The following is a 27,215-nucleotide window of genomic DNA, read 5'->3' as shown; positions in this document are numbered from 1 at the left end:
ATAAAGACCTTTTAATTCGATATGTACATATAAGGTAGTGCCATGGTATTGAACACTGCAAGTTACATGATGCACCTTTAATCAGATGACTATATTTATAGGCTCAGGGGAATAAAATGTCATAAAAGAAAGACAAAGTCACTCACTAGATAATGCTCCATTCTGTCTTTTATTTTATTGCCCATTCATAAGTTTACATTGCAAATCACTTAAACATCACCAACCACCTGCTGTGTTTTTGAAGTATAATTTTCACCATCATTTTCACACTAATGTAAGCGATAGACACATAAAGCTTAGCAATTTTCACTTTAGTAACAATACAAACTTTTTTCCAAACTTCAAAAATAAATGAAAAATAAACTTTAAAATAATTAGCGTTATCTTAAAAATTAATTTATTCCACTTAAAAATACAAAATAATAATGTGACATAGACCAGATATGAAAACATTCAAAAATAAGTATTAATGGGTGAAAAAATAATGCAAAATGTGTAATTTTTTTTTCTTTTTTTTATAGCAAAAAATAATGAAAATTCCTCAGTACAAAGGCTACATTACTACTGGAAGGTACTAGCAGGTAGAATATACATAGTAGAAAATTATTTAGTGAATCACAATGCTTGCAATGAAAATAAATCCGCAATATAATTTAAACACTTTTTTTATTTAATTTTTTTTTTATTCATTTTTTTCTACAAACGGTACAAACGCTATTGCACATTACGACAAAGAATTGAGAATCTTTAGCCTTAAAAATGGGGCAAATTCAAGTCTTGCGTGAGTTTAGAAGGCCACCAGTCGACTGTACGATGCACCTCAAGTTTTTTTGTAATTAAATTAATATTATCTCCTCTTACTCCAACAGTGTCAGTGATTTCAAACCATAAAAGGGTTATTTAGAAAAACAAAAGTACAAATAATGTAAATAAAAAATGTGTATAAAATAATTAAACAGAAGATCCACTCTGGTCAGCATAAGGACTGGTATAAATATATGTATCAAAAGGGGAATAGTGTTACATTTTAATTCAAGCACCAAGAACTCTGTCTATGGAGGCCCAGAAAGGTCAAAAATCTGCAACATGTTTTACACTTGGTAATATAAGCCCAATTATAGATAAACTGTCGTGACATTTAGAAATTATTATAAGATGATGTAGTGAAAATGAATATGCTAATATGACAATGACAAATATTGGATGGTACAATTTATTGTAGGTAGCTTCATTTTGTTTTAGTTTTTTGAGATTTCTACTTTGACACAACTGTGGAATTCATGAATCACGTAAGATCAGTTCAATTCACTTTTTCCATTGCCCATAATCTGCCTCTCTGTGCAGTAGTTTTAGGTCAGATGCCCTTCCCGAGTCAACCTTTTTATCCAGGTTTAGAACTGGAACAATGCAAAGGCACAATAATGTAATATGTTTTAAGTTTTTTGAGTATTAAACCACAATAAGTTGACAGATTTTAATTTTTCTTTTGGGACCTGGACAACTGAAGGAATTTTTATTTTTTTTTTCCACCAGCTAAGCATTTTCCCTTGCTGCAGAAGGTAGCCAGTTCAATACCCCCATTGTCCACTCCACTCTAGTGAAATGGGAAGGGCACCTGGCTTAAAAATTAACTCAATAAACATGCACTTGGTTCATTGTGGCACTTCCTGATGAGCAAGGAAGTTGCTGAATGGAAAAAGTAGCGTAGTAACTGTTTTATGTATATCTGTTGTGCATTACAGTTAAGTATACGGCTATACAGTTGCATGATAAAGGCTTTCTGGACCTCCATAATCTTTTAACGTTGGGGGCTCATATTGAACTCATCTGTTTAAAGTATAATACAATATATTAGTTATAAAGCTCTATCCTTCAGTTATTAAAAAAAAAAAAGCTATTTCAAAATAAAAACGTGATAAAAAAAATTAAATCCATCTGTTAAATCATTTCTCTCCAAAAATTAAATTAATATATTTTTAAAAATTTGAATAAACTTTCTCTCCTAATATACTTTGAGGTAATGCAAAAGAGATTTTCACAAGAACATGATTTGTGAAACTGTCCAGATATAAAGAGTAGTGCAGGACAAATGATCAGAAGTCTGGGTTCAAGTCGCAAAACCCACGTATTTTCTAGTTAGTTTCGGATAAAATATTGAAGAACACAGCATAGACACACAAGTGAAAGTGGGGCAGAATGAGTACCACTTTGAAATAAAGCTCATTTTTCAGTAATAGGTTTTGCTGTAGGGGAAGTAAGAAGACCACTCAAATGTCAGGTTGACTTTGAATCTATTTATTATGTTACTTTCTTTCAAATAATGGTTTCAAAATGTCCAAAGTTGTATTAGATTTTTGGTATTTTAAGTTGGGTCTAAAGTTGACATAATGCCTTCACGTTAAGTCGGCATTATTATTATTATTAGTATTATTTTTGTTTTAATCTAGCCAGTAATTTCAAAATGTCAACTAGACAAGCCGTGATTCTGCACCACTACAAGAAAAACAAGCTAAATCTGTTCGTATAGCGTTATTAAAATAAGTAAGTAAATAAGTAATAAGCAATTACTGCTACATTTCATCACTTTGAATTCAATTTACCACCATTACGAGATAGAACCAATGCCTATAGAGGTCTCTACTCTGAATCTTTGAGCTCTTAAATGTTTATAGGAAAGTGGTACCCATTAAAAATATGGATAAGTATAAAATAAATGTAAAAAAAAAAAAAAAAAAAAAAAATCAACCAGTGTCACCCCAACATTTCAGCAGTCAGTACTTTTAACACTGGATTTCCTGTTTTTTGACTTTATTAAAATATAAAAGTTTTTCAACCACCGTTTTGGTAGCAAGTTACTTCAAGCTTTGCAGGTAATAAAAAAAATCTGGATACATATTTTTTCTAACCTCTTCTTAATTGCACGTTTGTAAAGTTAGTAGCTTCAATTTCCAATCTAACTTACTTTGAATTGTTTTGATCAATCATAACTTCTCATTTAAACGCTATGCACCTCATGAGCTCTTTGGTTGCCTTACTGATTATTTACTGTAGGTTGTGTTCACGATATTCACTCTACAGCCTTATTTTCACAAGGAAATATACAATCCCTATGGACAATTCACTGTTTTTGAAATAAAAAAACAAAAATCCACATGATAAACCATATTTTTTTGGATTAAGTCCACACATTTGCCATATTGCGCCTTATTTTCATTGATCAAAAAGACAAAAAGACAACTTCACGCCAGTTTTTTAGTTTTTCTTTCATGTGGACTTGGTAAATACAGAGTTATTATCCATAAACCAGGTCTTCATTTTGACAATTAAAGGTGTACTATGTGACTTTTCGGAGATGGGACCTCTACCTGTTTGTTTCCATGGAGATGGTATTGCTTTACCTAAAATATTACACAGACAAAAAGTCCACATTTCAGGTCAGATCTGTGGAGATATGTTTAAGCAGCTCATCTTTAATTGAATAAATGCAAGATAGATAAGTTTAATGCCATACTGTGTGACATTCCTGGTATCTCCATGGAGACAAGCAGGTGTCAGACATCATCTATCTTCAAATGTCAAGTTCAGTGACATAATTCTGACCTGTCCTCCACTTTAGTTTAAACTATTGGCAGGTTATATTGTTGTAAACCCTCGTGAACACAACCTCTTATATATATTTTACAAGCCAACGTCCTCCATTTTGGCTCACGTTTCCTCTTTTCTCAGCCTGTTTTGTGCGTGTTGTCGTTGTTTGATATCGAGAGGCGTACTCCGGTGCAAGTATTATTGAACATAGAGATATACTGTGCAGAGACTAGAGTCATGAGAATTCACAGGACGACAGGTAAAAGCCAATCACAGTTCTAGGCAGAGCTAACTACGAAACAAACGGTATAAAAAATTGCACAATTATATCAACAATCACTGCAAAAAAAGTACTTCACCTAACCATAAAGAGTTGTATAAATCCTACATTTGATTATTTTTGTTTTCTATAGACCCCGTTGTTATGTTCGAGGCATAGACAGTAGAAAAAATGGACTGTTAAATGCTCAAACGTAGCCATTGCGCCAACATTTAACCAAAATATGTTATGTGGCATGTCATTGAAACTTTTAAAAAACATATGCATAGAATTGTTAGTGTTTGGTAAAAAAACTACAGGTGTGGTTACAATGATCTGACTAGGAAGTAAGGTGTGACTTTTGGACACTTTTCTAATATTTTTCTGTTTCTAAGTTACTTGCAGCATGACGGACACATAGGTTTAGCTTTATAATGACGACATTACGCACCAAAATGACCAGACAGCCTATCAAAAACTCAATTTAGCAAAAAATCAGGGTTTAAACAGCAGCTAAAACAAGCCAATTGGAATCTAAATGGTATCTGATTCGAGCCTAAAGATCCAGGTGTTACATATATCACCACTGAGTCCATTACCGATCTACTGTTTATGCCCAAAACCTGACTTCCTGTTTCTTTCGTCTACCATTTTAGTGTTTAGTGTGCAAAACATGGGCAGAATTATTTATAGGTGATACGTAAAAAGTCTATTGCATGCAAAACCTGATTGATATAACATGCAGTTCAGGCCCTATGCCTCCCCTTGCACCCACCACCCTATTGTTTTTAAAGGTAGCCATCTTTGTTTGGGGCGTCCTTCCCCTTTATTCATTTTAAAGCTACACTTGTACTGTAGCCTGTGTAAAGTTCATATGGTATCTGCTTATACCATTGGGTTTAGCAGCACAACTATTACGCAGCATTACATCGACAAAACACTAAAAAATAATGTTAATACAAAAATAAAGACCTAAAAATCCAAAGCAAACTATCTGATTGCCACAATGAGGTATTAATATATTTAAAAATCTAGCCGACATTAGAGTATTATGTTGTTAGCCGTTATCTATCTTGCTACATCGTTTAGCATTGCCTTTGGTGTGACTACAGGGCAACACGACTACAGCTTTTCAAATAAGTGCATGCATCTTTTTTTTTTGTACATAAAATTTAAATTATTAATCTAGTATAGAAAATAAAAATAGATACTTTTTCAAATATTTCCCCCACTGTCAGTTAAGCAGGACGATATCCAGTCGACAGGACAGAGCGCAGCCATGTTGTGTGCAAATTGTATGCCTTTTTTCCCCAATTTTGTTTTTTTCCTAATGTTTTTTTGGGGGGAGATTTAGATAATGAGTTCCTTGGATTCAGATTAAATTAGTTTCAAACTGTCTCTGCAGCATGAGACCTGGAAGAGACGGTGAATTTGTGAAGGGACAGAGATGGTACACTGCAAAGCCACTTGAATTCAGAGTCTTAGTTTTGTTTTGATCAGTTTTGTAAGGTTCAAATATAAGTTGTGTAATTTTAAACATTGTGGATATTTGTAAGTGCAGTCTAAATAACATTAAAACCAACAAGTTGAGTCAATATAAAAAAGCTAGTCAAAAAAGAGAGATATTCATGTTTGCAATGTATATACTTTTGAAACTGAGTTAATCTAAATCAATCAAAACAATTCAACTCAAGATCAGTTGTAAAATAGTATTGAAACTATTAGTTTTGGGTTAGCATGACGCAAAACTTGTCAACTCAAGATTCTCAGTCCAAAGTTCATGTACTCTCATAGATTTTCATGTTTTTGCAGTGTGAATTATTGACTTAATCTAAATTAATTAAAACTTGTCAAACCAAGAGTCTGAATCCAAGCCATTTCAACTTGATTTCTGTTCATTTCTCATCATTTTAAAACTATTGGGTCACGCTGACTGAATCAGAACTTCTCAACATGTTTTTGCAATTTAGAATAGTATTTACACTATTATTCAGATACTAATATTGAATCATAATTACTCAGCTCATAATTCTGAGTCCAGTCTTCGTACAGTCTTATAGATTGAAAGTATTCACAGTGTAAATGCTTTGAAAACTATTGAGTTACTCTAAATAAATCAAAACTTGTCAACCCAAAAGTCTGAATCCAAGCCATTTGAACTAGACTTTCATGTTTTTGCAGGGTAAATAATTTGAAACTATTGAGTTAATCTAAATGGCTCAAAACTTCTCAACTCAAGTTTCTAAATCCGGATCTTTTTGTGGTTAAATACTGTAGTACTGAAACTATTATTGAGTTACTGAATTAATCAAAACTTTCTCTTGTATGTTCTTGTAGGTTTTCGTGTTTTTGCAGTGGAAATAATATTGAAACTAATCTAAATGAATCAAAATAATAATTTGTAGCATTGACTTTGAATCAGAACTTCTCAACTCAATATTCTGAGTTCAAGTAACTTACACTCTTTCAGATTTTCACATTGTTGCAGTGTCAAATAGTACGGAAACAATTATTAATTTACTCCGAATGAATCATAATTGTATAACTCAGGATTCTAAGCGAAATTCTCTTATACTCTTGTAGATCTCATGTTTTCGCAGTGTAAAGAATATTTAAATTATTGAGATAATCCAAATTAAATACGACTTGTCAACCAAAAAGTTTTAATCTAAGCCATTTAAACTCGATTTGTAGTGTATATAATTTAAAAACTATTGGGTTACACTGACTGAATCAAAACTTACACTCTTTTAGATTTTCATGTTTTTCAGCGTAAAATACTGTACTGAATAGTTATTATTTTAAATTAATCTCAGTTAATCAAAACTTCTCAACCTAAGAATCTGAATCCAAGCCATTTCATCTAGATATTGATGTTTTTGCGGTGTATATAATGTTGAAACTATGACGTTAACCAACTCAAGAGTCCAATGCTCTTATGTAGCTGTTATATTTTTGCAGTGTACAGGTGGGGGTCTCCGGGTGGGTTTGGGACAGGACTTTGGGACCCTCAGCTCCATCTGAAGGACACGTGTCGGGGCCGCTCTCCCCCCTCTTTGACCAGGGGCTTGTGGAACTCGCGGCCGGCCCGTGAGTGGATGGAGGCCCAGCAGTTTTCGCAGTAGTATTGGAGACAGGTGACGTTGGCGCAGAAGAACGGAGCGAATTTGCCCCCACAGCGAGCACCTTGGCACTCGTCGCACATCTGATCGTCCAGGACATAGGGCTTCACCTCCACCTGACGGAGAGAAAGAGTGAGAAATACTGATGAGTTTTGAATTTCTTAAAGATACCAGAGACTATTTTCTCTACTGAACAAAAGGTAAAAGGAGCTGTTAACTTTAAAACTACTGCTTCATGACATCACAGGGTGTAACAGAGCATTTTGAGCTTTGGAGATGTAGCCAGACTAATAATAAAGGATTACTCAAACATGTGTGAATGAAACAAAACTCCAATTATGTTTGTCATGAGGTAACCACATTATAATGTGGCTTAAAGCGTAAAGAGTTGATTCTGTGTACTATATAGTGCATATAACAGATGGTTTTCATGTTTTTCTTATTGTTACTTGACTCGTTTGGTGGGATTGTACCTGTAGTAAATATTTATCATAGTTTTAAATCAGTTAAGTGACAGTTTGTGGGGGAAAAATTTGAAAAGAAAAGTGCAAAAATACAGGAAGTAGCGCTGAGTTCTGAAATGAAATACCTCTACATATGTCATCAACACAGAAAACGCCAAAAGAAAAGTATTTTTTTCTGGCAGATAAGCAAAAGTTATTTTGATTTAACTAAATAAATGTGTTGTCTGTTTTTATTTGTCTAATCATAGCTATCATGTAATTTAGTCATGGTTTGCCCATTGTTGCCATCATGGTTGCTAGGTAACCATAATGGCAACCAGGAAGTAAAATTACAAACTTGACCAAAATGCAAAAAACTAGGCAATACTTTAGTAAAATATCGTCATGCCACCTTCAATAACATTAACGTTATGTGTATAGAACATCTGAAACTCATTATTTCTTTCTTTATAAAGGAATGAATGAAAAATGCCTATGGGAAAACTGATTTACTTCCGTTACCCGAGAAGTGGGCAGCTCCGTTGGCTCTACCCCAGTTTACAGCTCGAGTGCTTTATCTTCCTCATATTTAAAAGCTGTTGCAGACTCGAGTTGTTCTGATCCCGTCTTGTGTCATATGTCTCATTATAGTCTGGTCTGAGCCTACGTGAGGAAGTCCCTGTCTGCCTGTAATCACTGTGGGCAGACATAATTACCCTGTTCTATACACACACACAGATCCGGGTCCTCTGCAGCTGCCTATTTTAACCCGGGTCAAGCGCACAGGGAGACTGGGCGTCAGCCAAACCAGCTCTGTGGGCGGGGCTTAACTCACAGCTAAATTAAAGAGAGGAGTCATTGTCTGTGTTGTGACTGGGGAATACAAGTCATAACCCAATAATATCCTATGACACTACAATGGAGAAAGAACTAACTATGAATTTTAGGCTAGACAGAATTACTGCAAATTGTACAGCACGTTATATTGTATAATGCAGTGTAACAGTTGATTAAAGGTGCATTGTGTAACTTTTCTGGTGAAGGGTCAGCCATCTTGCTTGTCTCCAGGGGGATATTATTGTTTTGCCTGTAATGTTTCACGGTTTTAAACACATATATCTCGCATTTATTGCCAAAAGAATACATTGAAAACATGCATCCTTACTGAGAGCGGATCTGTTCTTCCCAGATCTTACCTGTAACTTGGTCTGTTGGTGTCACCGTCTTGCTTCCACGAATACAGCAAAGTTTAATGTGATACTATGGAACATCCCAGGCAAAGAAATAACATAGACAAGCATGTGATGGACCCACTCTCGACCAGAAAAGTTACACAGTTCCCCTCTAAATACATTTACTACTTGCATTTATTCAATTAAAGCTTGCCATAAAAATACATTCACTGACATAGTAACATCTTAATTTTCATTTATAGTCAGATATTTTGGCAGAATTGTGTATTTCGCATTGTACAATGCTCTTATGTTTTTTTCAGTTGTATATTTTGCAGTATATATCATTTTGAAACTACAGTATTGAGTTATTCTGAATCAAAACTTTTAAATTCAAGATTACGAGTCAAATATTCATATGTAGATTTTATATTTTTGCAGTGCACAGGTGGGGGTGGATGTGGGAGATCTGAGATGTAACTTGTCCTAGTTGTGTCACCTGCTTGTCTCCATTTTGTATTTTGTATTGTTCAACCTATGCAGTATTATCTATTTTCAAATAACCTGCCCACCTTTAATTTCAACATGCATTTTGAGTGTAGAAAATGCCCCAGTGTCCTCACCCTCTTGTCGATGTCGTTGTGCTGCAGTTGCACAAAGCGAGCACTGATGGCAGCGATGTAGCTCTGCTGGTTTGAAAACGCCACTCGCCCCGCCCCCTTTGGGTACTTCAGCTCTGGGTCTGTGTCGATGCCGGCGTAACACACTCCTCCATACAGGCGGTCCATGATCATCGCCAACTCCACTGACAGAGACAGAGATTTTTCGATAACTCAGACTTATATGTGTATTGTCCTGCACACAAGGACTCAGTGCTCAGAAAATGCCCGTTTTCACCTATCCCCTATCTCCGTCCACTGCTCTGTACCGACTTGTAATTATTTCAGAAAGGTTTGGTCTTACTTCAAAACTAGCATAAGACCACATCTTAACAGTACATGAACTATTATTATTTTGTGCTGAAAACTACACTTTATATTTGTGGTATTAAAACCGGTGTTCAACGCTTTTGCTTAGTATCAAAACCTAATTTGACATTTTAATATCATCACAATACTCATAGTTGGACTTTTGAATGACCCTCAAAAACAAACTTCATAAAGATGATTGAGATAGTATTGCTTTTGGACAACAATAGTACTTTTTTTAATAACACCCATATGAGCTCTGGAGATGAAGATTAAAAAGAGTATTAGTCCTGACCTGCTCTGAGTGGCCGCGGGACTCCTCCCACAAAGATGGTTTTCCTGGGGTCCAGAGGCTGAGAGCCGTCCATCACAAAGTCACTGTCGCTCAAGTTCCACGGGCGGATCTGAACCTGGGGGAAAACAACACAATAGGATCAAAGAAGTAATGTGCAATACACAATAATTATACAACACGGGGGTACCATTATGCTTATTTTCAAAGTTACTGGACCTTTACTCAAGCTTAGATCCTAAATGAACTGATGATTTTTGTTGTAAAAAGTACTGTTAAAGGAAGTTTGTGACTATTTACCGAGTCTGAGTCTGAAAGCAAGGAAAAATGTATCTGTGGGCCGTTTTGTATCTGTGGGTCCCTGGGCCACAGTTCGAACATGCCTTATATACAGTAGCTATAACTGTGTAAGTGTCCGAAATAAAGTTTTGATACAATGATAAAATACCCACTCCTCACTCACTCTGGGACAAGTTCACTTTTTAAGCCACAGTCGCCTCAGAGCAGACTGACAAAAACATGACCGTGTATCTGCACTCTTTGTACTGTAAATACTCCTATTGATCATGAGAGCACATTGACACAGACACAGCTGGGTGAAGTACTCTATATTGCCAAAGGACAACAAAAAATATCAGGATTTGAACCCCCGACCCTTTGATTACAGAATGGCCATGTACCTGTACAGCCTGTATATAATAGCTTCACTTTTTCCACTGTGCAGGTCTGGTGCTGTGTAATGATGTTTAATCTCCTCTGTGTACAGGACTGCAGCACTGCACAGACTGCTTGGCCAAATTCACTGAATGGAAAGTTCCTCTTGTCCCTCACTTTCTCTCCCTCTATCTGTCTTTCTCTCTTGTTCTTTCCTCTTCTATAACTTATCTTTTTTCAAATATTTCTCCCTCTTCTCTCTCTCTCCTTTCTGCCCACTCTCTCTCTTCTATCTCCCCTTTTTTCTTTCTCTCCACTGTCCTACCCTCTTTCCCTCCCCCTTCCCTCTTTCCCTTCTTCCCTATCTTTCTCTCCCTTCGACTTTCCTCTCACTCTCCCTCCCTCTCTTCTCTGTCTACCGCTCTCCCTCTCTTCTCACTCTCCCCTTATTCCCTCCTTCTCTACACCCCCTCTCTCTTCTCTCCTCCTCCCTCTCCTCCCTCTCATCTTTCTCTATTGCTCTCCCTCTCTTCTCTTTCTTTCTCCCTCTCTTTTCACTCTCCCCCACTCCTTCTCCCCTCCTTCTCTACACCCCCTCTCTCTTCTCCCCTCCTCCCTCTCTTCTCTCTCTATCTCTCTCCTTTTCTTCTCTTTCTCTCTCCCTCTCTTCTCTCTCCCCCTCTCCTTCTCCCCTCCTTCTCTACACCCCCCTCTCTCTTCTCCCCTCCTCCCTCTCTTCTCTCTCTATCTCTCTCCTTCTCTTCTCTTTCTCTCTCCCTCTCTTCTCTCTCTATCTCTTTCCTTCTCCCCTCCTTCTCTACACCCCCCTCTCTTTTCTCTCCTCCTCCCTCTCCTCCCTCTCCTCCCTCCATCCCTGCACACCTGTGTTTTTACAGGATCCATCTGCCTCTGTCCCACAGCTCAATGCACCAGAGAGATACTGAGGGCACACCACTGTTTAAATTCTCCGAGACTTTTCTACTTGGATAAGAATTGTTAAAATCCATCTGCAATACTGTACACTTCAAATGAAATTAGTCCATGAATAATTAGTGAGTTAAGAATTCATAATGTCAACATAAATCTTAGCTAACAGAAGTACAAAAGGTTCTTTATGACGTAGTCTTTGAGGCAGATGGAAATGAGCTCCCTAAATCAGAGTCTGGTGTGGGTTTATAGTGGGCCCGTTAAATGACATGACACTATAATACTGATGAGTTTACAGTTTTATTTCACTGTCATTGTGATTTCAGAGACTGCAGGTGGAAACCAGTTATTCTTATGTATCTTAACATAGTGTTTCTTAATCTGTGGTACTCAAGCTCCTTCAGGTGGTACTTGGTTCTTCAATATGTGCATTTGCCTAATTTAGAGTTCATTTTATCCACTTTTTTGTCCTTCTTTGGATCATTTCTTGTATAGAACACCACTGGAAATGATGTACTCCAGGTTTAGACCTGCGTTAGTCCTAGATTAGACCTGGAATAATCCTGTTATACTATACTTAGAGCTGGTGGTACTTGGAAAGCCAGATTTTTTCTTTGGTAGTACTGTGAAAGGTTTGGCCATTTATTTTTTGGCTGACATGTTACACAGTGGGGCTTTAAGCATGTTTTGCAGTGCATGTGGCTTTAAGCATGTTCCTCACTGGTTTGTCCTTGATGGTGGGGCTGGACACACACAGATACAGTTTGTTGTCTTCTTCGATGCACGAGTCGATAAGAGCCTGGACCGAGCTCTCCTCCTGGAACAGCAGAAATGCATAACCTGCAAACACAAACATTATACAGGTCAGAGAGGAGTCTACTGTCCACGCTAACATGACAATTCTGTTTAATACAATCACAATTTGAGAATCACAATTTGGAAATCCCAATGTCTGAAATCAATGCTATTTTTTTTAGATCATATAACATAATATTTATGTATTGTGATATTTACTACATTGTGATGTATTTGCTGTGTGTGACTGGCCATGTATGTCACTAACGGTGAGCTACGGGACATCTGAACTTCTCTGAGGGGATGAATAAAGTATTATCTTTATTTTAAATTTAAATGTTTATTCATGTTTTGTTTTTTTTAAACAAAATAATATATATATAAAAAAAACTTTTAAATTTTGTCAAAGGCTTGTCAAAGCCTCTCAAAGTGCTACACTAGTCATTATTCATTGTTGTTCATTCATCTTACTCCGTGATGGTAACCTACTATTTGTCTGTTGTAGCCAAACAGACAGAATCAAGGCTGCCAATCTGTACCATGAATGAGTGTGTGATTGTGTGTGTGAATGAGTGTGTGAATGTGTGTGTGAATGTGTGTGTGAATGTGTGTGTGAATGAGTGTGTGAATGTGTGTGTGAATGAGTGTGTGAATGTGTGTGTGAATGAGTGTGTGAATGTGTGTGTGAATGAGTGTGTGAATGTGTGTGTGAATGAGTATGTGAATGTGTGTGTGAATGTGTGTGTGAATGAGTGTGTGAATGAGTGTGTGAATGTGTGTGTGAATGAGTGTGTGAATGTGTGTGTGAATGGGTGAGTGGTTCCTTGATGTAAAGTGCTTTTAGTGCCTTGAAGGTGGAAAAGTGCTATATAAAAATGTGACCATTTAACAAAAGCAAATATTTAAACACAAAGAACCCAAACAGTTGAGGACAAATAAATGCCGAAACTATGTCACTGCTCTACCTCAGCGGTAATCCAAGATTTAGACTTCTCCGAAATGACTACAGACAGTGTTAAGTTAATAATAGGGGCAAATACTAGACTCACAATAGATGATCACAATAGATTATTACCTGCTGACTCTGTCGTTTATACCTCTGCAGAGATTTGACCTCACAATAGAAAAAAAAAAATTAAAAAATTGCCTTTTTTGTAAATAAGTAAATCTAAGTAAATTTTGTGTTTTGCCACAAAGAGTATATTGCAAAAAAGTACTGATTAAATTAGATCACTGCACACTGTCTGCAGCTAATAAAGTATTTTTATTTTAAGTCAACAAGAAGTAAGTGTCAAAAGCAGCGCTCTGATTGGCTGCACTTGGATGGTCCACCCCGATTTCACTTGCCCAAATATTCATGTGGCTATAACAGTGTGCCAAAGGGTTTTTCAGAGCCATGGACGAGTTAGACAGATTTAAATAGCTACTTCCCCCTTCTGCAATGTGGAAATCAGTACCCCAGGTTTAAAGGGCCCATATTACGCTGTTTTCTGATTTATGTTATAATGTCGTTTCCTCATCAAGAACATACCTGGAATTTGTTTTGTTTCATTCACACATGCATTTTTAAACTCCATACGCACACAACTGGCTCAGAAGAATCCATTTTGTGTAATATAGGCCTTTAAAATCCCCCTACAGCTTGTTCTATCCTCTTAACCTGTTCTGTTGTCCTTATTTCTCCTCCTTCTCCTCTGCAGCCTCTGATGAAACGGCCTGAAGTGCTCCTCTCCTGTAGCCGTCCATGTAAAATTCATCATCGGAAAAGAGAAAGAGCGGTGGACTTAGGCAGGTGAAAAGTTTTGCAGAAAGGCATTCACTCTACACCTGTAAATTATTCAGCACTGGCACTGTGGGAGCGTGGGGCCAATTCAAGTCAAAGCTATTAAGAGAAGGCACCAGACGGCAGTCATTATTGGTGATGAGTGAGCCAATCTCTGCTTCCGGATTGAAAGTTTTTGAGACAGGAAGTAGATTTGTCTTCATGTTCATGTAGTAAAGTCATATCAGGTAGAGATGGACGATATACTGGGACAATGTTTGCACTTGTTAGGAAATCCACCTTCTTTCTTTCTTTCTTTCTTTCTTTCTTTCTTTCTACCTTTTCTTTGTTTCTTTCTACCTTCTTCTATCTATCTATCTATCTATCTATCTATCTATCTATCTATCTATCTATCTATCTATCTATCTTTCTGTCTTTTTATCTTTCTGTCTTTTTATCTATCTATCTATCTATCTATCTATCTTTCTGTCTTTTTATCCATCTATCTTTCTGTTTTTATCTATTATCTATCTATCTATCTATCTATCTATCTATCTATCTATCTATCTATCTATCTATCTATCTATCTATCTATCTATCTATCTATCTATCTATCTATCTATCTATCTATCTATCTATCTATCTATCTATCTATCTATCTATCTATCTATCTATCTATCTATCTATCTTTTTATCCATCTATCTTTCTGTCTTTTTATCTATCTATCTATCTATCTATCTTTCTGTCTTTTTATCTATCTATCTATCTATCTATCTATCTATCTTTCTGTCTTTTTATCTATCTATCTATCTATCTATCTATCTATCTATCTATCTATCTATCTATCTATCTATCTATCTATCTATCTATCTGTCTTTTTATCTATCTATCTATCTATCTATCTATCTATCTATCTATCTATCTATCTATCTATCTGTCTTTTTATCTATCTATCTATCTATCTATCTATCTATCTATCTTTCTGTCTTTTTATCTATCTATCTATCTATCTATCTATCTATCTATCTATCTGTCTTTTTATCTATCTATCTATCTATCTATCTATTTTTAAACTAAAAAGTAATTATCTTCTAAATTTCAGAAGCAAGATTAAGTCATTTAAATTTAACACCTTTAAAGTGTTTTTTGTGTGTTTACGTCACATTAACTTTCATTCATCATTCATAAAGGTTTATTATAATCGTGAATCATTAAATCGTGTTGTTAAATTCATAAAGGTTTATTATTATGAGTCAGTGTGAACGAAAGTGAATCAGGATTTCTCATTGTTTGATGAATCGGTTGAGTAATCGTGAATCATTAAATTGTGTTGTTTCTTCCGCACAATAATCACAACGCTACAATTTGATATAGCGACGTCGTCCTGAGCGTCACCTGAGCTCACCTTGTCTCATGTTTTCATATCCTTTCCTTCCTCGCTCCCCCCCTCTGTCCTCACATCTTCCCTGCTAAGCCAGTCCATTCTCCTCACATCTTCTCTCCTCCTTGTTCTTGTTGTTCCAGTTAGTGTCTCTAAACCATAGTCCTGAGTACACTGTGTTCCTTCTGTCAGAATGTGCAGCGTCTGGCTTTCTAACATTGTATTTGAGCTTTTAGCATTTCAGAGCAGATATGTCAGGAGTAAAACGTGATTTTTACACATATTAACCTTCCCCTATGTGTAAAACAGGACAAATACATCATTACTACATGTTATTTGTAAATATGTGTCAACTGTTGTGCATAAGATTTAATGAGATTTAAAAAATGCTTTAATAAAAAAATCTAGGTTTTTTTTTTTTTGCATACTATAGATGTTTAAAATGCACTATATAACATTTTATAACATTACAGGTGTTACAGGTGAGACAAGCAGGTGGCGAATGTTTGTTTTTTTCTGCTTAGACCTAAGTTTGATCTTGTACATTCTTCCCTGGTCTGCTTAAAACCCGCTAGGCTGTTACTTTGTATATATATTTCTGTCATTTCAAACAAACAATCCCTTAAAATGTTGAGAAAGTGCTTATCTCATCCAAATTCCAAATTGTGCATGAAACGATAAACAGGGAGTTGACAAAGTTCTAGATGAATGACAGGTGACTGGTTTTGCAGAGTGCGATGAAAAAGTTCTGACTCTGGGAATTTTCTGCAAAGTTACTTCATCTGAACCTCGTGTCCTGAAATAAGAACAGCCGACACTGCGTATAGTACTGCATGGGGCTTTTAAAGTACCCATTTTGAGTAAAAGAGTCTATATAATACCAAACTAATCTACTTCCCTAAACGCTATTACTTCTGATAAATACTATTGCGTTTCTCATCTATTTATCTACTGCTGGAGTCTCTACGTTTCGAGTTATAGGTCGCATCTGTGGAGAGGCGACCCTGTTTGACAATAATAATAAAAACTACAATAAATACAAGACAGATAAGTTTAATGCCATATTGTGGAAGATTAGAAAAATAAAAATATAAATAAAATAAAATAAAATAAAATAAAATAAAATAAAATAAAATAAAATAAAATAAAATAAAATAAAATAAAATAAAATAAAATAAAATAAAATAAAATAAAATAAAATAAAAATACATGGAGACAACAAAATGGCAGGTTCTCCACAAAAAAAAAAAAAATTGAAAGTACACCTTTAAACTCCTAGTACTCCTGCTAAGGCTGTCAAAAAAATCTGTAATCACATATTAATCGATTTCAAAATGATATCAGAGCTACATGGAAATGATAGAAATGATAATGTGTTAAAATCACACTTTTATATAGTATAGTATATATCATACGTAATTAAAATATGTGTTTTTTTCACACCATGGCACTGAAACTGGTATCAAGTTTTATCTTTAAAATTCAAATCGAGTTTGACCTTCTAGCATCATTCATAACAACAGCGGTCCAGCATAAAACTACAGGGTGAGCATGTTTTATATATAGCAAGACCCCATTGAAACACATGAGTATTTTGTTGACTGCTGTGCAAATGATATTACAGTACCTACATAATGACAGGCTCTATATTTTGCTGATTATGACCATTTAATAGCAATATCAATTCAGTTTCCATTCATAATTCAGGCCTAGAATACAGTGCACTTTCCACCATAGGATCTTTGTTTACACACTACCCATTCACAGCAGCCAGTGAACTCAGCGGGACTCAGCTTTTCCTCCGGCTATTGCCAAAACTCCAATACAAAAAGAGTAAAGTTACCTTAGCTGCACTGTACCAAATGAACATGAGATCACTGAGTACTGGAAATACATTACCTACTTCAGCCCCTTATAAAGCTTCAGAGGAGTGGCTACTTTAAAAACCTAATGATTTACAGATGCAAGGGTGAAATGGAAACTCAAACCAGTGAGTGACCATTACATATTAAATGACTTATGGGCAGTGCAAGACTTAAGAAATAACTAAATCTGATTGGCTGTAATGAGGGAGTATTCCTAAAGTAAAAAAAAAAAAAAGACTGCATGGTGTTAAAGCCACAGCATGTAATATTTTAGCCCAAAAATAGACCTGTGTGTTGGTGTGTTTTCATTATGAATGTTTTATTGTACAGAGAAACACAGAAAAACATTCATCCTCAGTGTGAATGGGCTTGCATCTCCACAAACCTGACTCTTATTTGGCTCTGGAAATGTTGTTCCTTTGGCTAATATTCCACAGTATGGCATGAATCGTACCTATCTTCATGGAGAATGTTCCACAGTATGATTTTAACTTTCTATTTTCATGCAATCGTGCAGGTGACATGACATCACCTACAACTTAAACTAGTGACAACAAACCCTATCTACCGACCAGGGAATATATTATGTTTATTGTATTTAAAGTGGGATGACACACCTAAACTCCGCCCACAACCACATTTCAAATACAGCTGTTAAACTGGGCAGTACCTGGAGGACTAAAGGAAAGTGTGAGGGGAGAAGAGGGACGGGGTCTGGACATATGAGGAACAGTGTGATTGGTCCAACAGGTATCCACACTTTAAACTCCACCCCTGCAGCAACGTGTTCACATATCAGGGCAGTGTTTTGTGATGTCACCAACTACTGGAAATTGCAGAGGCCACTGAAGGCAGCATAAACTTAGATTTGGCCTTTTTTGTTTGTTTTATTTTACCAGAAAGCCATTTAATTCCACTTTAATCTAATAGTTCCATACAGTTTGTCATAATTTAAAGAAAACATCTATGTATCTTATTTATTATTTGTTTTCATTTATCCTCTCACATTCACCCTTTAGCCCATATTTTTACTGATTTATAAATTGATTATAGTCCTGTCCTCTTTCTGTTAAATGCCAAACCATTTCTACTCTGATGTATGGGTTTATAGGTAAGAATTCTAATGGGAATCGGCTCGTCCGACATCAAAGAATCGATCCTTAGAACAGGGTTTGAGCTGAGAATACCCCATAGTAGGACATAGATGATTTGACTAGATTTTGCGTCTATGGGGTATTAACTGCTAACACATAACAACACCATGTTACCTTTTATTGTTTTGAAAGTTTGCCTTCCCTCCCTTTGCTCTCTGCGCTAAGTCACTCCCCCTTCAGAGCGCTATCACAACACAATCGACGAGCATCCCACTAATAAAACTACTGCACATCGCATCAGGTTTGTCAAGTTGTTGTGTGCAGTTTTGTATCATGCTTTTGTATATTTACGGAGGACTGTCATGTGGGAGCGTGGATGATGCATTGGGCAGAATCTTATAGTTAACAGTAAGGAGGGGTTGAAGAGGGCCCGGGAGAGATCGCTGAATTACTGAAACATACGGGGATGACGTCTAAACCTCTTGAGGGATTTTTTTGATGAGAGAACATTATTACATGGTAGAAAGCTCCAAGCTCATCGATTTTGTATAATACCCCTCTTTAAGATATTTCTAGAATGCATTATAAAGACATTGGATAAAAACAATTCAAGCAAAATTATCCTTAAAAAACAATGATTTCCTTATCACATTTCAGGCACTATGAGGCACTATGAGGCTGGTAATGATCCATTCCACTGAAAAAGAGCAGCTATAACATTTTAGATGTGAGGAAATGACATGCTATTTTGGACTGAAGCTAAAGTTAGCATCCACATTCATGCACAGACCGTATTGCTTCCTCTTCCTTCATACTCTCATTGCTAACACTCAAATTACAGCAGGGTACAGTTATGTCTCATTGTTGGGTCCAGTTAGTGCTTTTTTATCAACTCCCTGATTTACAATTTATATTTTAATAGTAGGATTTGGTTGAGAGTAGACCTGTCACGATAAATACTATACCGACTTATCGTTCAATACATGACAGATGGAACAATCATTTCTGAGGGTCAATATTTATCATGGGGGCTTTTTCTTTGTACTAGTGGGAAATATTTAATTATTTTTCTATACTACAATGTGATTTGAGCTGTAGAAGGTCAAATTATGAACTTCCATGACACATAATAGAGAAAATCGGACTACTTAAGTGTACATTTAGAATACGTTTTGGGGGGGCTTTATAGTTTGGTTTCCATATAATCGTTTATAGTCTATATTTACTTTGGCAATATATCGCTTTTCAAAATTTGCCGTCGTGACAGGCCTAGTTGAGAATTCACTTTTTAAACATGTTCAGGAAAATTGACAAAAAAACAAAACAAAACACAAGAATCACATATCAGATCATGTTTGTACAGATACACCACAGGGTTAGCCATTTTTTAAATACAGAAGACAGGATATTTTGTTTGTGAAGGAAATATGCAATTGCGATTTGCCATTTATTCAAATTTCAAACTCGATTTCAATACTAAGGAATAGCCTCGATACTCAATAACGATTCTGAACCCCCCCCCCCCCCCACTTTATTTAGATAATAGAATGTCATTTTCAACATTAAATAATAGTACTTTTATATTACCATGTGGATAGGTGCCATAGTGGTCCATCGTGGTGTATACTAGTCTAGGAAAAGTTCATTTCTGTCCTGTGAATGTGGCTTTAGTTAGTATCAATACCTGCTCAAATGAGTATATAGTTTCAATACTGGTTTTAGTATTGATTAGTATCTGATTTGCAATACTTTTTACAGCCTAGAACAAGACTAAACTAAGTCTACGTCAGGTCTAAACATGGGCACAACCCAGAACCAAACTGCGTGTGTGAAAATCCTATTTTTAAAACTATGAATCATCTTTTACAGGATTTTTGCATAATTCTCCAAAACACAACCACGATTTATTGCTTTGGCACAGAAAACGTAGGAGAATTTTCACCCTAGTCTGGCGAGGACCAAAACAATAGGTGTAAATCTTTTATAACATTGTCATAAGTTGGGCTGCGAGATTAAATGCAATCAAATCAATATTTTAATGTAAATTGAATGGTCACAATTGCCAAATCTGTTTAGATCTGTACAAACATCTTTTGCAATGTGATTCTTACATTAGTTTAAGAAGAAACACAATAGCTTCAGATACTAGTTCCATTATTCAGCAACATAAATTTGGATATTTCTTTCAAAAACTGTAAATCTACCATAGAGGTCCCTCCCCCGCATTTGAAATTCTGACATCAAATTAAACATATGAGTATAAGGCACATTAACATGATAAATATTTACAAATACTCCACTCTGCCTCTGTCTCCCTGTGCTAGTTTGACTCCTCCAGGCGGTGTAGACTGATGCAGTTTTGTCATATCAGTGAATACATGCAGCGCTCTACATTCCAGGAGCAGGTGGTGTTAGCTGTTTGTGCCAGTCTCCACCTCTCTCACATTTCCACTGTAGCTCCAGGGATAATGTTCAAAAAGACTGACACCAGTTTAGGGCGATGAATAAGCTTATAAAACTTCAGGCACGTTGTAGCGATATGAAGTTCACTAGGTCACAAAAAGACCATACAAAAGTGTAATGTATAGAAAAATGTATGTGAGTTATAAAGACCAACAAACAGGGTGAAGTGTTTTGCCCAATAACACAATGTCAGTATGCACCCATCTAACCCTTGCATTGAACCATTATCCTTTGGACTGTCTCTGAGCTACTGCTGCCCCATGTCATCCTATATCTGCATGTAAAATCCACAAATGTTGAAAACAATTAACATTATAAGTATTGCATCTGAGATTTGTATTTACAATTTCACCTATATGTGCTATATTGCTTTTCCAGATGTCTGTGTAATCCCTCAGTCATCCAAGGTCTGATCCATAGCAAAAGACGAAGTTTAAATCGTTGTAAGATAACAATTATAATGTTGATTTATTCACGTTTACATTTTGTGTTTGGTTCACAAGAAGACGATTATCAGATAAGAAAGCAGAATAAGCTCCTCACTTGGGTTGCCGTTTCCTGCTACTAAAATTGAAATAAACAGTTCCCATGGTCTAATTACTTATTATACCCAAAACCCCAATCAAACTGCAGCTGAATTTAAATGGAAGTAATTAGCAAATCGCAAAGGCTGCAGTTTTTATAGTACCATAATCTTCAAAAACAACACAATATCTTGTCTTATTCTGCACGTTTCTTGATTTTTGTATTAGTTTGTCTGTTCAGCCTTTTTGTTAATTATTCTGGACATGTTCAAAATGTGAACCTGAAGAGAAAACACAAATCGCAAATCTAATTACAATCGCAAAGCTTGGCCCAAATGGTTCAGTCCTAGTACATATCTACCTTTATATAAGTAACAATCTACCAATCCAGAGATGCCACAAAATGATGATAAAAACAAAACAATCTCAATCTCAGTTTAAGTCCAGACCTAGACAATGTTGGGTCGTCATCTGACCCTCAATGATTTTTACCTTAAGACTCGACCCACTCAGAAGTTGGCTTAGATCAACACAACCCTCCATACCAGCCCTGCAGGAGCTATGAATCCTGGGATACCTGAGCCCCCGCCTCCCATAGAGATGTTTGTTACTGTGGATTCTGTGTCAGATGGGAAAGAATGGAGCGTGTGTGAAAATGTCTTACCTTTTGGAGGGAAGTAGGATTTACTCTCAGCTTTGTGCGGCCAGTCCACCACCAAGTGTCCGAACCGACGAAAGCTGTTTGTGATCTCATCTGGAAGAAACAAAACAAAAGAGAAAGTTGTGTTGGTGTTTATTACTATAGTGCAAGACAGTGATAGAAGAAATTGACTTTTTGGTAAATGGTAACCTTATTAAAACACAAACCACATTATAACTGGCATGGAACAGCAACGCATTTGGAATGGTAAAGGGGAGAAACAAGATATCTGTACCACAAATGGCTTTTACGCTTTTTTATTGGGGTGAAAAATATGAAAAGATGCTGTAAGCAAATCCAGCCTAAACACCAAAGACACTTTACATAGCATTATTTATTCACTCTACACTCGGTGGTGTTAAGCTGATATTGTAGACGGACAGAAGCGAGGCTGCCAATCGGCGCCATCAGCCCCTCCAACCAACACCAACACACATACACACACCACATTCATACTGGGTGATGTTTTGCCCCCAGTCTCTGCGCACATAGCATTGGTATTTAATGATGTACATATGAGAGTGGGTGAATGCTTTTGAACTCCCGTGGAGACAGAAACCACCACATTCATAAAACATTCATTTAATGTAGGGGTGAGGGCAACATCTTGAAACTTATTAGAAGTGGAGAGCCAAAGATCGGTGGTCGCTACAGTATATCAGATGCATTTTACATAACTTTGACAGAGCTGCCATATTTTTAATAAGGCTTGGAACATTAATTTGACGTCTGTCTCACGGTGCAATATGTTTTTATTAAGGTTACAGTGGTAGAATTACTTACATTTGTTCTTATAAATTATTGCCTATGATCAATTGGTCCAGATTAGCAGAAAGCCTGAGGGCCAACAAAAATTGGTCTAAGAACCGCATTTGGACCCCGAGCCAAAGTCTGGACACCCCTGGTTTAATCAGTTCTGTATTACTTACTCTCAGCCCACTTGGATACTAAAAGCAACATGAACTTTCCACTGGCATAAAATCACCCCTATAGCATTACAATTTTCCACCACTCCTCTGGCCTATCTCCCCGTGTACCTCATATTCATCTGAGCCTCTTTAGTCTCTGGCCATGTCACAGTCCTGTTATAATTCCCCATTTCCTCACACTCTGATGCCTCCTCATGTTGTATGCATCTGGAAAACCCATGCATGGACATGTGCAGCTGCTATTTGTACCCCAGGATCGAGCATTGCATTAAACAGAACGTGTGGGTCTGGTTTTCAGAGCTCAAATGTGGAAATTCATGAATAATTGAGCGCAGCCAGGGCACGGACATGGTTTGGTTCACCGGTCAGCAGCAGAGACGGAGGAGAGATGGAGGAGATAGTGAGAGCTATTCGTGCTCATGTCAAATTCATGTGTTGGACAGCTTCGCTCTGATGCATAATAACAGTGTGGCTTTACATGCAGTGAACGGGAGGGTGCATAGTTCAGGGCTTTGGGAGGAGAAGCAGTTACAGTAAAATGCATTGCTTTGACTTCATTTCTAAGGGTACATCTAAAACAACAAGGTGCTTTCAAAAAGTCATTTGAACTTGGTTTTCAATTTATGGCATCTGGCCTCTCATTTTTGGGCTTGTGTCTGCAATATAGTTACAATCTATGGCACATGTGGATCATTATGTTATAATTTGCACATTTTAAACCGCAATTTTCATCTAAAACGACTTAATAAAAGAATCAAGTATGCTGACATCCGAGTTAGAAAACTGAGGCATCATCACAGCTGTCAGCACCTCCGATGGATAGCTGCACATCACTCTAGCGAACAGCAGATTTTATACCAAAATGACTAAGCGATGCTGCCAAATCCTAAACATATCACCGACTGATTAAGAAAATACAACTAGAGAACAAAGTAAGAGAGAGCAGTGGGCATGTAGCTGTGGGAGTGAACATGGGAGATGATCTGCAATATGGAATTTTAAAAATAAGTGATTAAAGATTGCTCAAATGTGCACAAATCACTCCAAATACAACTTTGGGTAAGTAATTAGAGAGAGAAAACAACTATAACATGCAGAATAGGCCTGCTTTAAAGGTGCATTTTGTAAGTTTTCTGGTGAAGGGTTTGCCGCCTGTTTCTCTCCATGGAGATGTTATTGGTTTGCCAGGAATGTTCCACAGTATTGTATCAACTTATCTATTGTTCATTTATTCAATAACAGGTCTTTTTATTGGCCAAAAATACTGTTGGTGGATTGATGAAGTCACCTGCTTCACCTGGATTGATAAATAAAGAAAATCAATGGCATCTCCATGGAGAAGCACAAAATTACATTTATCATTGAGAATACACTGATCCAATACTGATATCAGTTATTTGTGTCAATACTGAAAAATGTGATGGATCAGACACTGGCTTCCAAGTAATGGTTCAGTCCATATCCTGATTGGGCATATAAGTTTATGTAATAATACTATTTACTGGTCAAAGTCAACCCAGAAAATCTCCTAATGTTTGAACTTTTATTTACCGGTACACAAAGCTGTTCTGTGGTGTATTTGAGAGATAAATAACAGCTACATAACACATTTGGATCAGCTTTGTCTTATTTTATTTTAGTTCAAATGAAATAAATGCTGTTTTCAGTCTCTTCACTGGTATTGGTTGATTGAGTATTTAAAGCTAGAGTATCGAAATTGATATCAGAACTGAAAAAGCTGGAGCATCCCAATTTACCTGTGCTGTTGAACCAATGACCTTCTTGCTATGAGGCGAGAGTGCTAACCCCTGTACCACCGTGCTGCCCATGAACATGAGCATTTTACAGTAAGTACTCCCTATAATGTTATCTAGTGTCACAGTGTTTAGTCTATTCTGCATTAGATAAATGCAAATGACAAACTGTTACTGCACCTTCATCTATGTCCGGGGGCAGCCCTCCCACAAACACTTTCCTGGAGAAACGCTCCAGCCTCTCTCCGCTCGGGCAGCGGTTCGGAGAGGTCATCCCCGGGGTCAACGAGGGGTCACCATGTCCGTCGTCAAGGAAACCATCCTCAAAAGGGAATAGACAGGAGCGACCTGCACACAGGGAAATTAGGATTATTTTTAATAAAAATGTGGAAATCTATTAGCATTTTATAGATCCAAAGACAGACTTTTGCTGTGTTAAACCCTATGGAGGTTGAAGAAGATAAGAAAGAGTGAACTGGAAAATAGAAAGATTTGATCACATCTGAGGATTTTTGTTGATATCCATGCAACTCTCTTCTGTGGCCTGTTAGCTCAAGAAAAAATGGGCTAATATTGAACCAGATCACTTAGTAACAAACTACAACATTATTAATATGGCTTAACATCTTGACAAAGCTACCAGTCGATGCAGATGTGAAACCCGTCCCCCCTCCCCTTATTTTGTTCAGACTCGACTGTGCTCTCCGGTCTTCCTCTGTCAGACCAAAGCTGACACACTATCAAACAGAAGTAATGTAGAAAACATCTAGTGGTGATATGTGAGAATACAAAAGAGATGGGTCAGCCAGTCTAATTACTCATTGTCTCATTTTCAAGAGGGACCTACACTACAAACTCTGCATTAGATCATTTGGATATAAATACTTTTTACTAATGATATGCAATGCAAATTCTGGTTTAGGGCTTTATGTTATCAGTTTGCCAGAATTGTTACGCAGTACAACATTTAACTTCTCTTTATGTATTTATTTATTCAATTATATGCATTCAGGTACTTGGAATAATGCCGTACTGTGAAACATTCCAGGCAAAGCAATAACATCTCCACAGAGACAAACAGAAAAAGTTACACAGTGCACCTTTAAAGATAACACGGCCAAATAAAATGAACACTCTAGATTGTGAACATAACTCTGGCCTTATCAAACTGTGTAAATCCTCCAACTGATTTTTAACTGGAATAAAACCAATAAATCCTCAAATGTTTGCAAAGTATTTGAAAACACAGCCATAAAAAACACTGCACATGACAGTTATCCTTTGCACATGTATTCACAAAACACTATGCTCTGCTCTATTCACAGATTTTGCCTTGTCATTCAACATCACAGTACAAATATCCCCCATAATACTTTGCCAAGCCCCAAACCACAAATGAACCACCAAATGTGTCTCTATGGTCTCTATGGCGATGACTGTGCAGTTTTTCAGAGAAGGACAAAGCTAAAGTGAACACATTTCTGCCATTTAATAATGAGTCACTTCTGAGTCAGAGCCACACTTTTTTATTTCAAGAAACATTTTTATTTGAACAAACAAGCACTGAATAGAGAGGCTTTTATAAACTGATAATAACGTATAACCATTTGCTAGAATGATGCAACTTTGAAGTATAAACTGTGTCTGACTCAGAAATGAGAGAAAAAAACTGTTAAGTTGAAGCCGGCAAGCAACAATGCAACTGAATGGGGAGACAAGAGGTACAGTTGTTTTCAGAGTCTGTTATATGGACTGCTAAAGTGCTTTTTTATACTAAGACTAAAAGAAGTCAAATGGAGTGTACCCATGTTCAAAATTCCCTTTCATAGCTCAAAAGTTAAATGTGGTGCTATATTGTAGATTAAAGGTGCAGTATGTAACCTTTCCAGAGATATTAAGGTCAGCCACCTGCTTGTATCTATGGAAACGTTATTGTTGGGTTTGGAATGTTCTCTAGTATGGCATTAAAGTCCCAGTCAATTAATTGTTAAAATCTGAACTTTGAAAAACATGCATTTTCACTGGAAGGTGCTGCTTGCTTGTCTCCATGGAGATAGATGCGTTTAATTCCACGCTGTTTAACATTCAAGGTAAAGAAATAACATCTCCATGGAAACAGGCATGTGGCAGGGTCTGGATCAGAAAAGTTACATAATGCAGCTTTAGGAGTCATGACAGTTTTTGGAACCAGGCTGGAATTTCATACAAACTGAGTGAAATAATAAATATTAGTAAGTAAAATAAAATAAATGCAACAAATTAAGACAAAACATTCACAGAAACAGACGGAGGAGAGGGAGGCGGCTGGAGGTACCTCTTCTGCGACCATAACTCCGAGCTGGTGCAAAGGGGAGAGAGAGGGAGGAGAAAGAAGGGTTGGGGGAGAGAAAAGGAGAAAGATGGAGAGAGGGAGGGGACAGAGAGAGTGAGAGGAGAGATGGAGAGAGAGGGCAGAGTGAAGGGGGGGGGGGTGTAGAAGCAGAGACAAAAGGGAGACAAAAGGGTAATGAGAGAGAGAGAAGGGG

At 36.8% G+C, this 27,215-nt stretch overlaps 1 protein-coding gene across 2 annotated transcripts in view; it reads right to left on the bottom strand.

Moving 5' to 3' along the window:
• Positions 1–150: 150 nt before the first annotated feature.
• Positions 151–27,215, bottom strand: part of cpeb3 (cytoplasmic polyadenylation element binding protein 3) — a 55,196-nt gene continuing 28,131 nt past the window's right edge. For both annotated transcript variants that reach the window (XM_033980011.2, XM_033980010.2), the window contains 6 exons: positions 24,871–25,038; positions 21,972–22,061; positions 12,144–12,262; positions 9,845–9,959; positions 9,205–9,386; positions 151–7,082 (listed from right to left, as the gene is read on the bottom strand). In XM_033980011.2, coding sequence (XP_033835902.1) covers positions 6,855–7,082; positions 9,205–9,386; positions 9,845–9,959; positions 12,144–12,262; positions 21,972–22,061; positions 24,871–25,038 — 902 coding nt within the window. In that variant the 3' untranslated portion in view covers positions 151–6,854. The remainder of the gene's footprint in view (positions 7,083–9,204; positions 9,387–9,844; positions 9,960–12,143; positions 12,263–21,971; positions 22,062–24,870; positions 25,039–27,215) is intronic.

Source organism: Periophthalmus magnuspinnatus, chromosome 15 (genome assembly GCF_009829125.3).
Source record: "Periophthalmus magnuspinnatus isolate fPerMag1 chromosome 15, fPerMag1.2.pri, whole genome shotgun sequence".
Lineage (NCBI taxonomy): Eukaryota > Metazoa > Chordata > Actinopteri > Gobiiformes > Gobiidae > Periophthalmus > Periophthalmus magnuspinnatus.
This window is presented reverse-complemented; position numbering and strand designations above follow the sequence as displayed.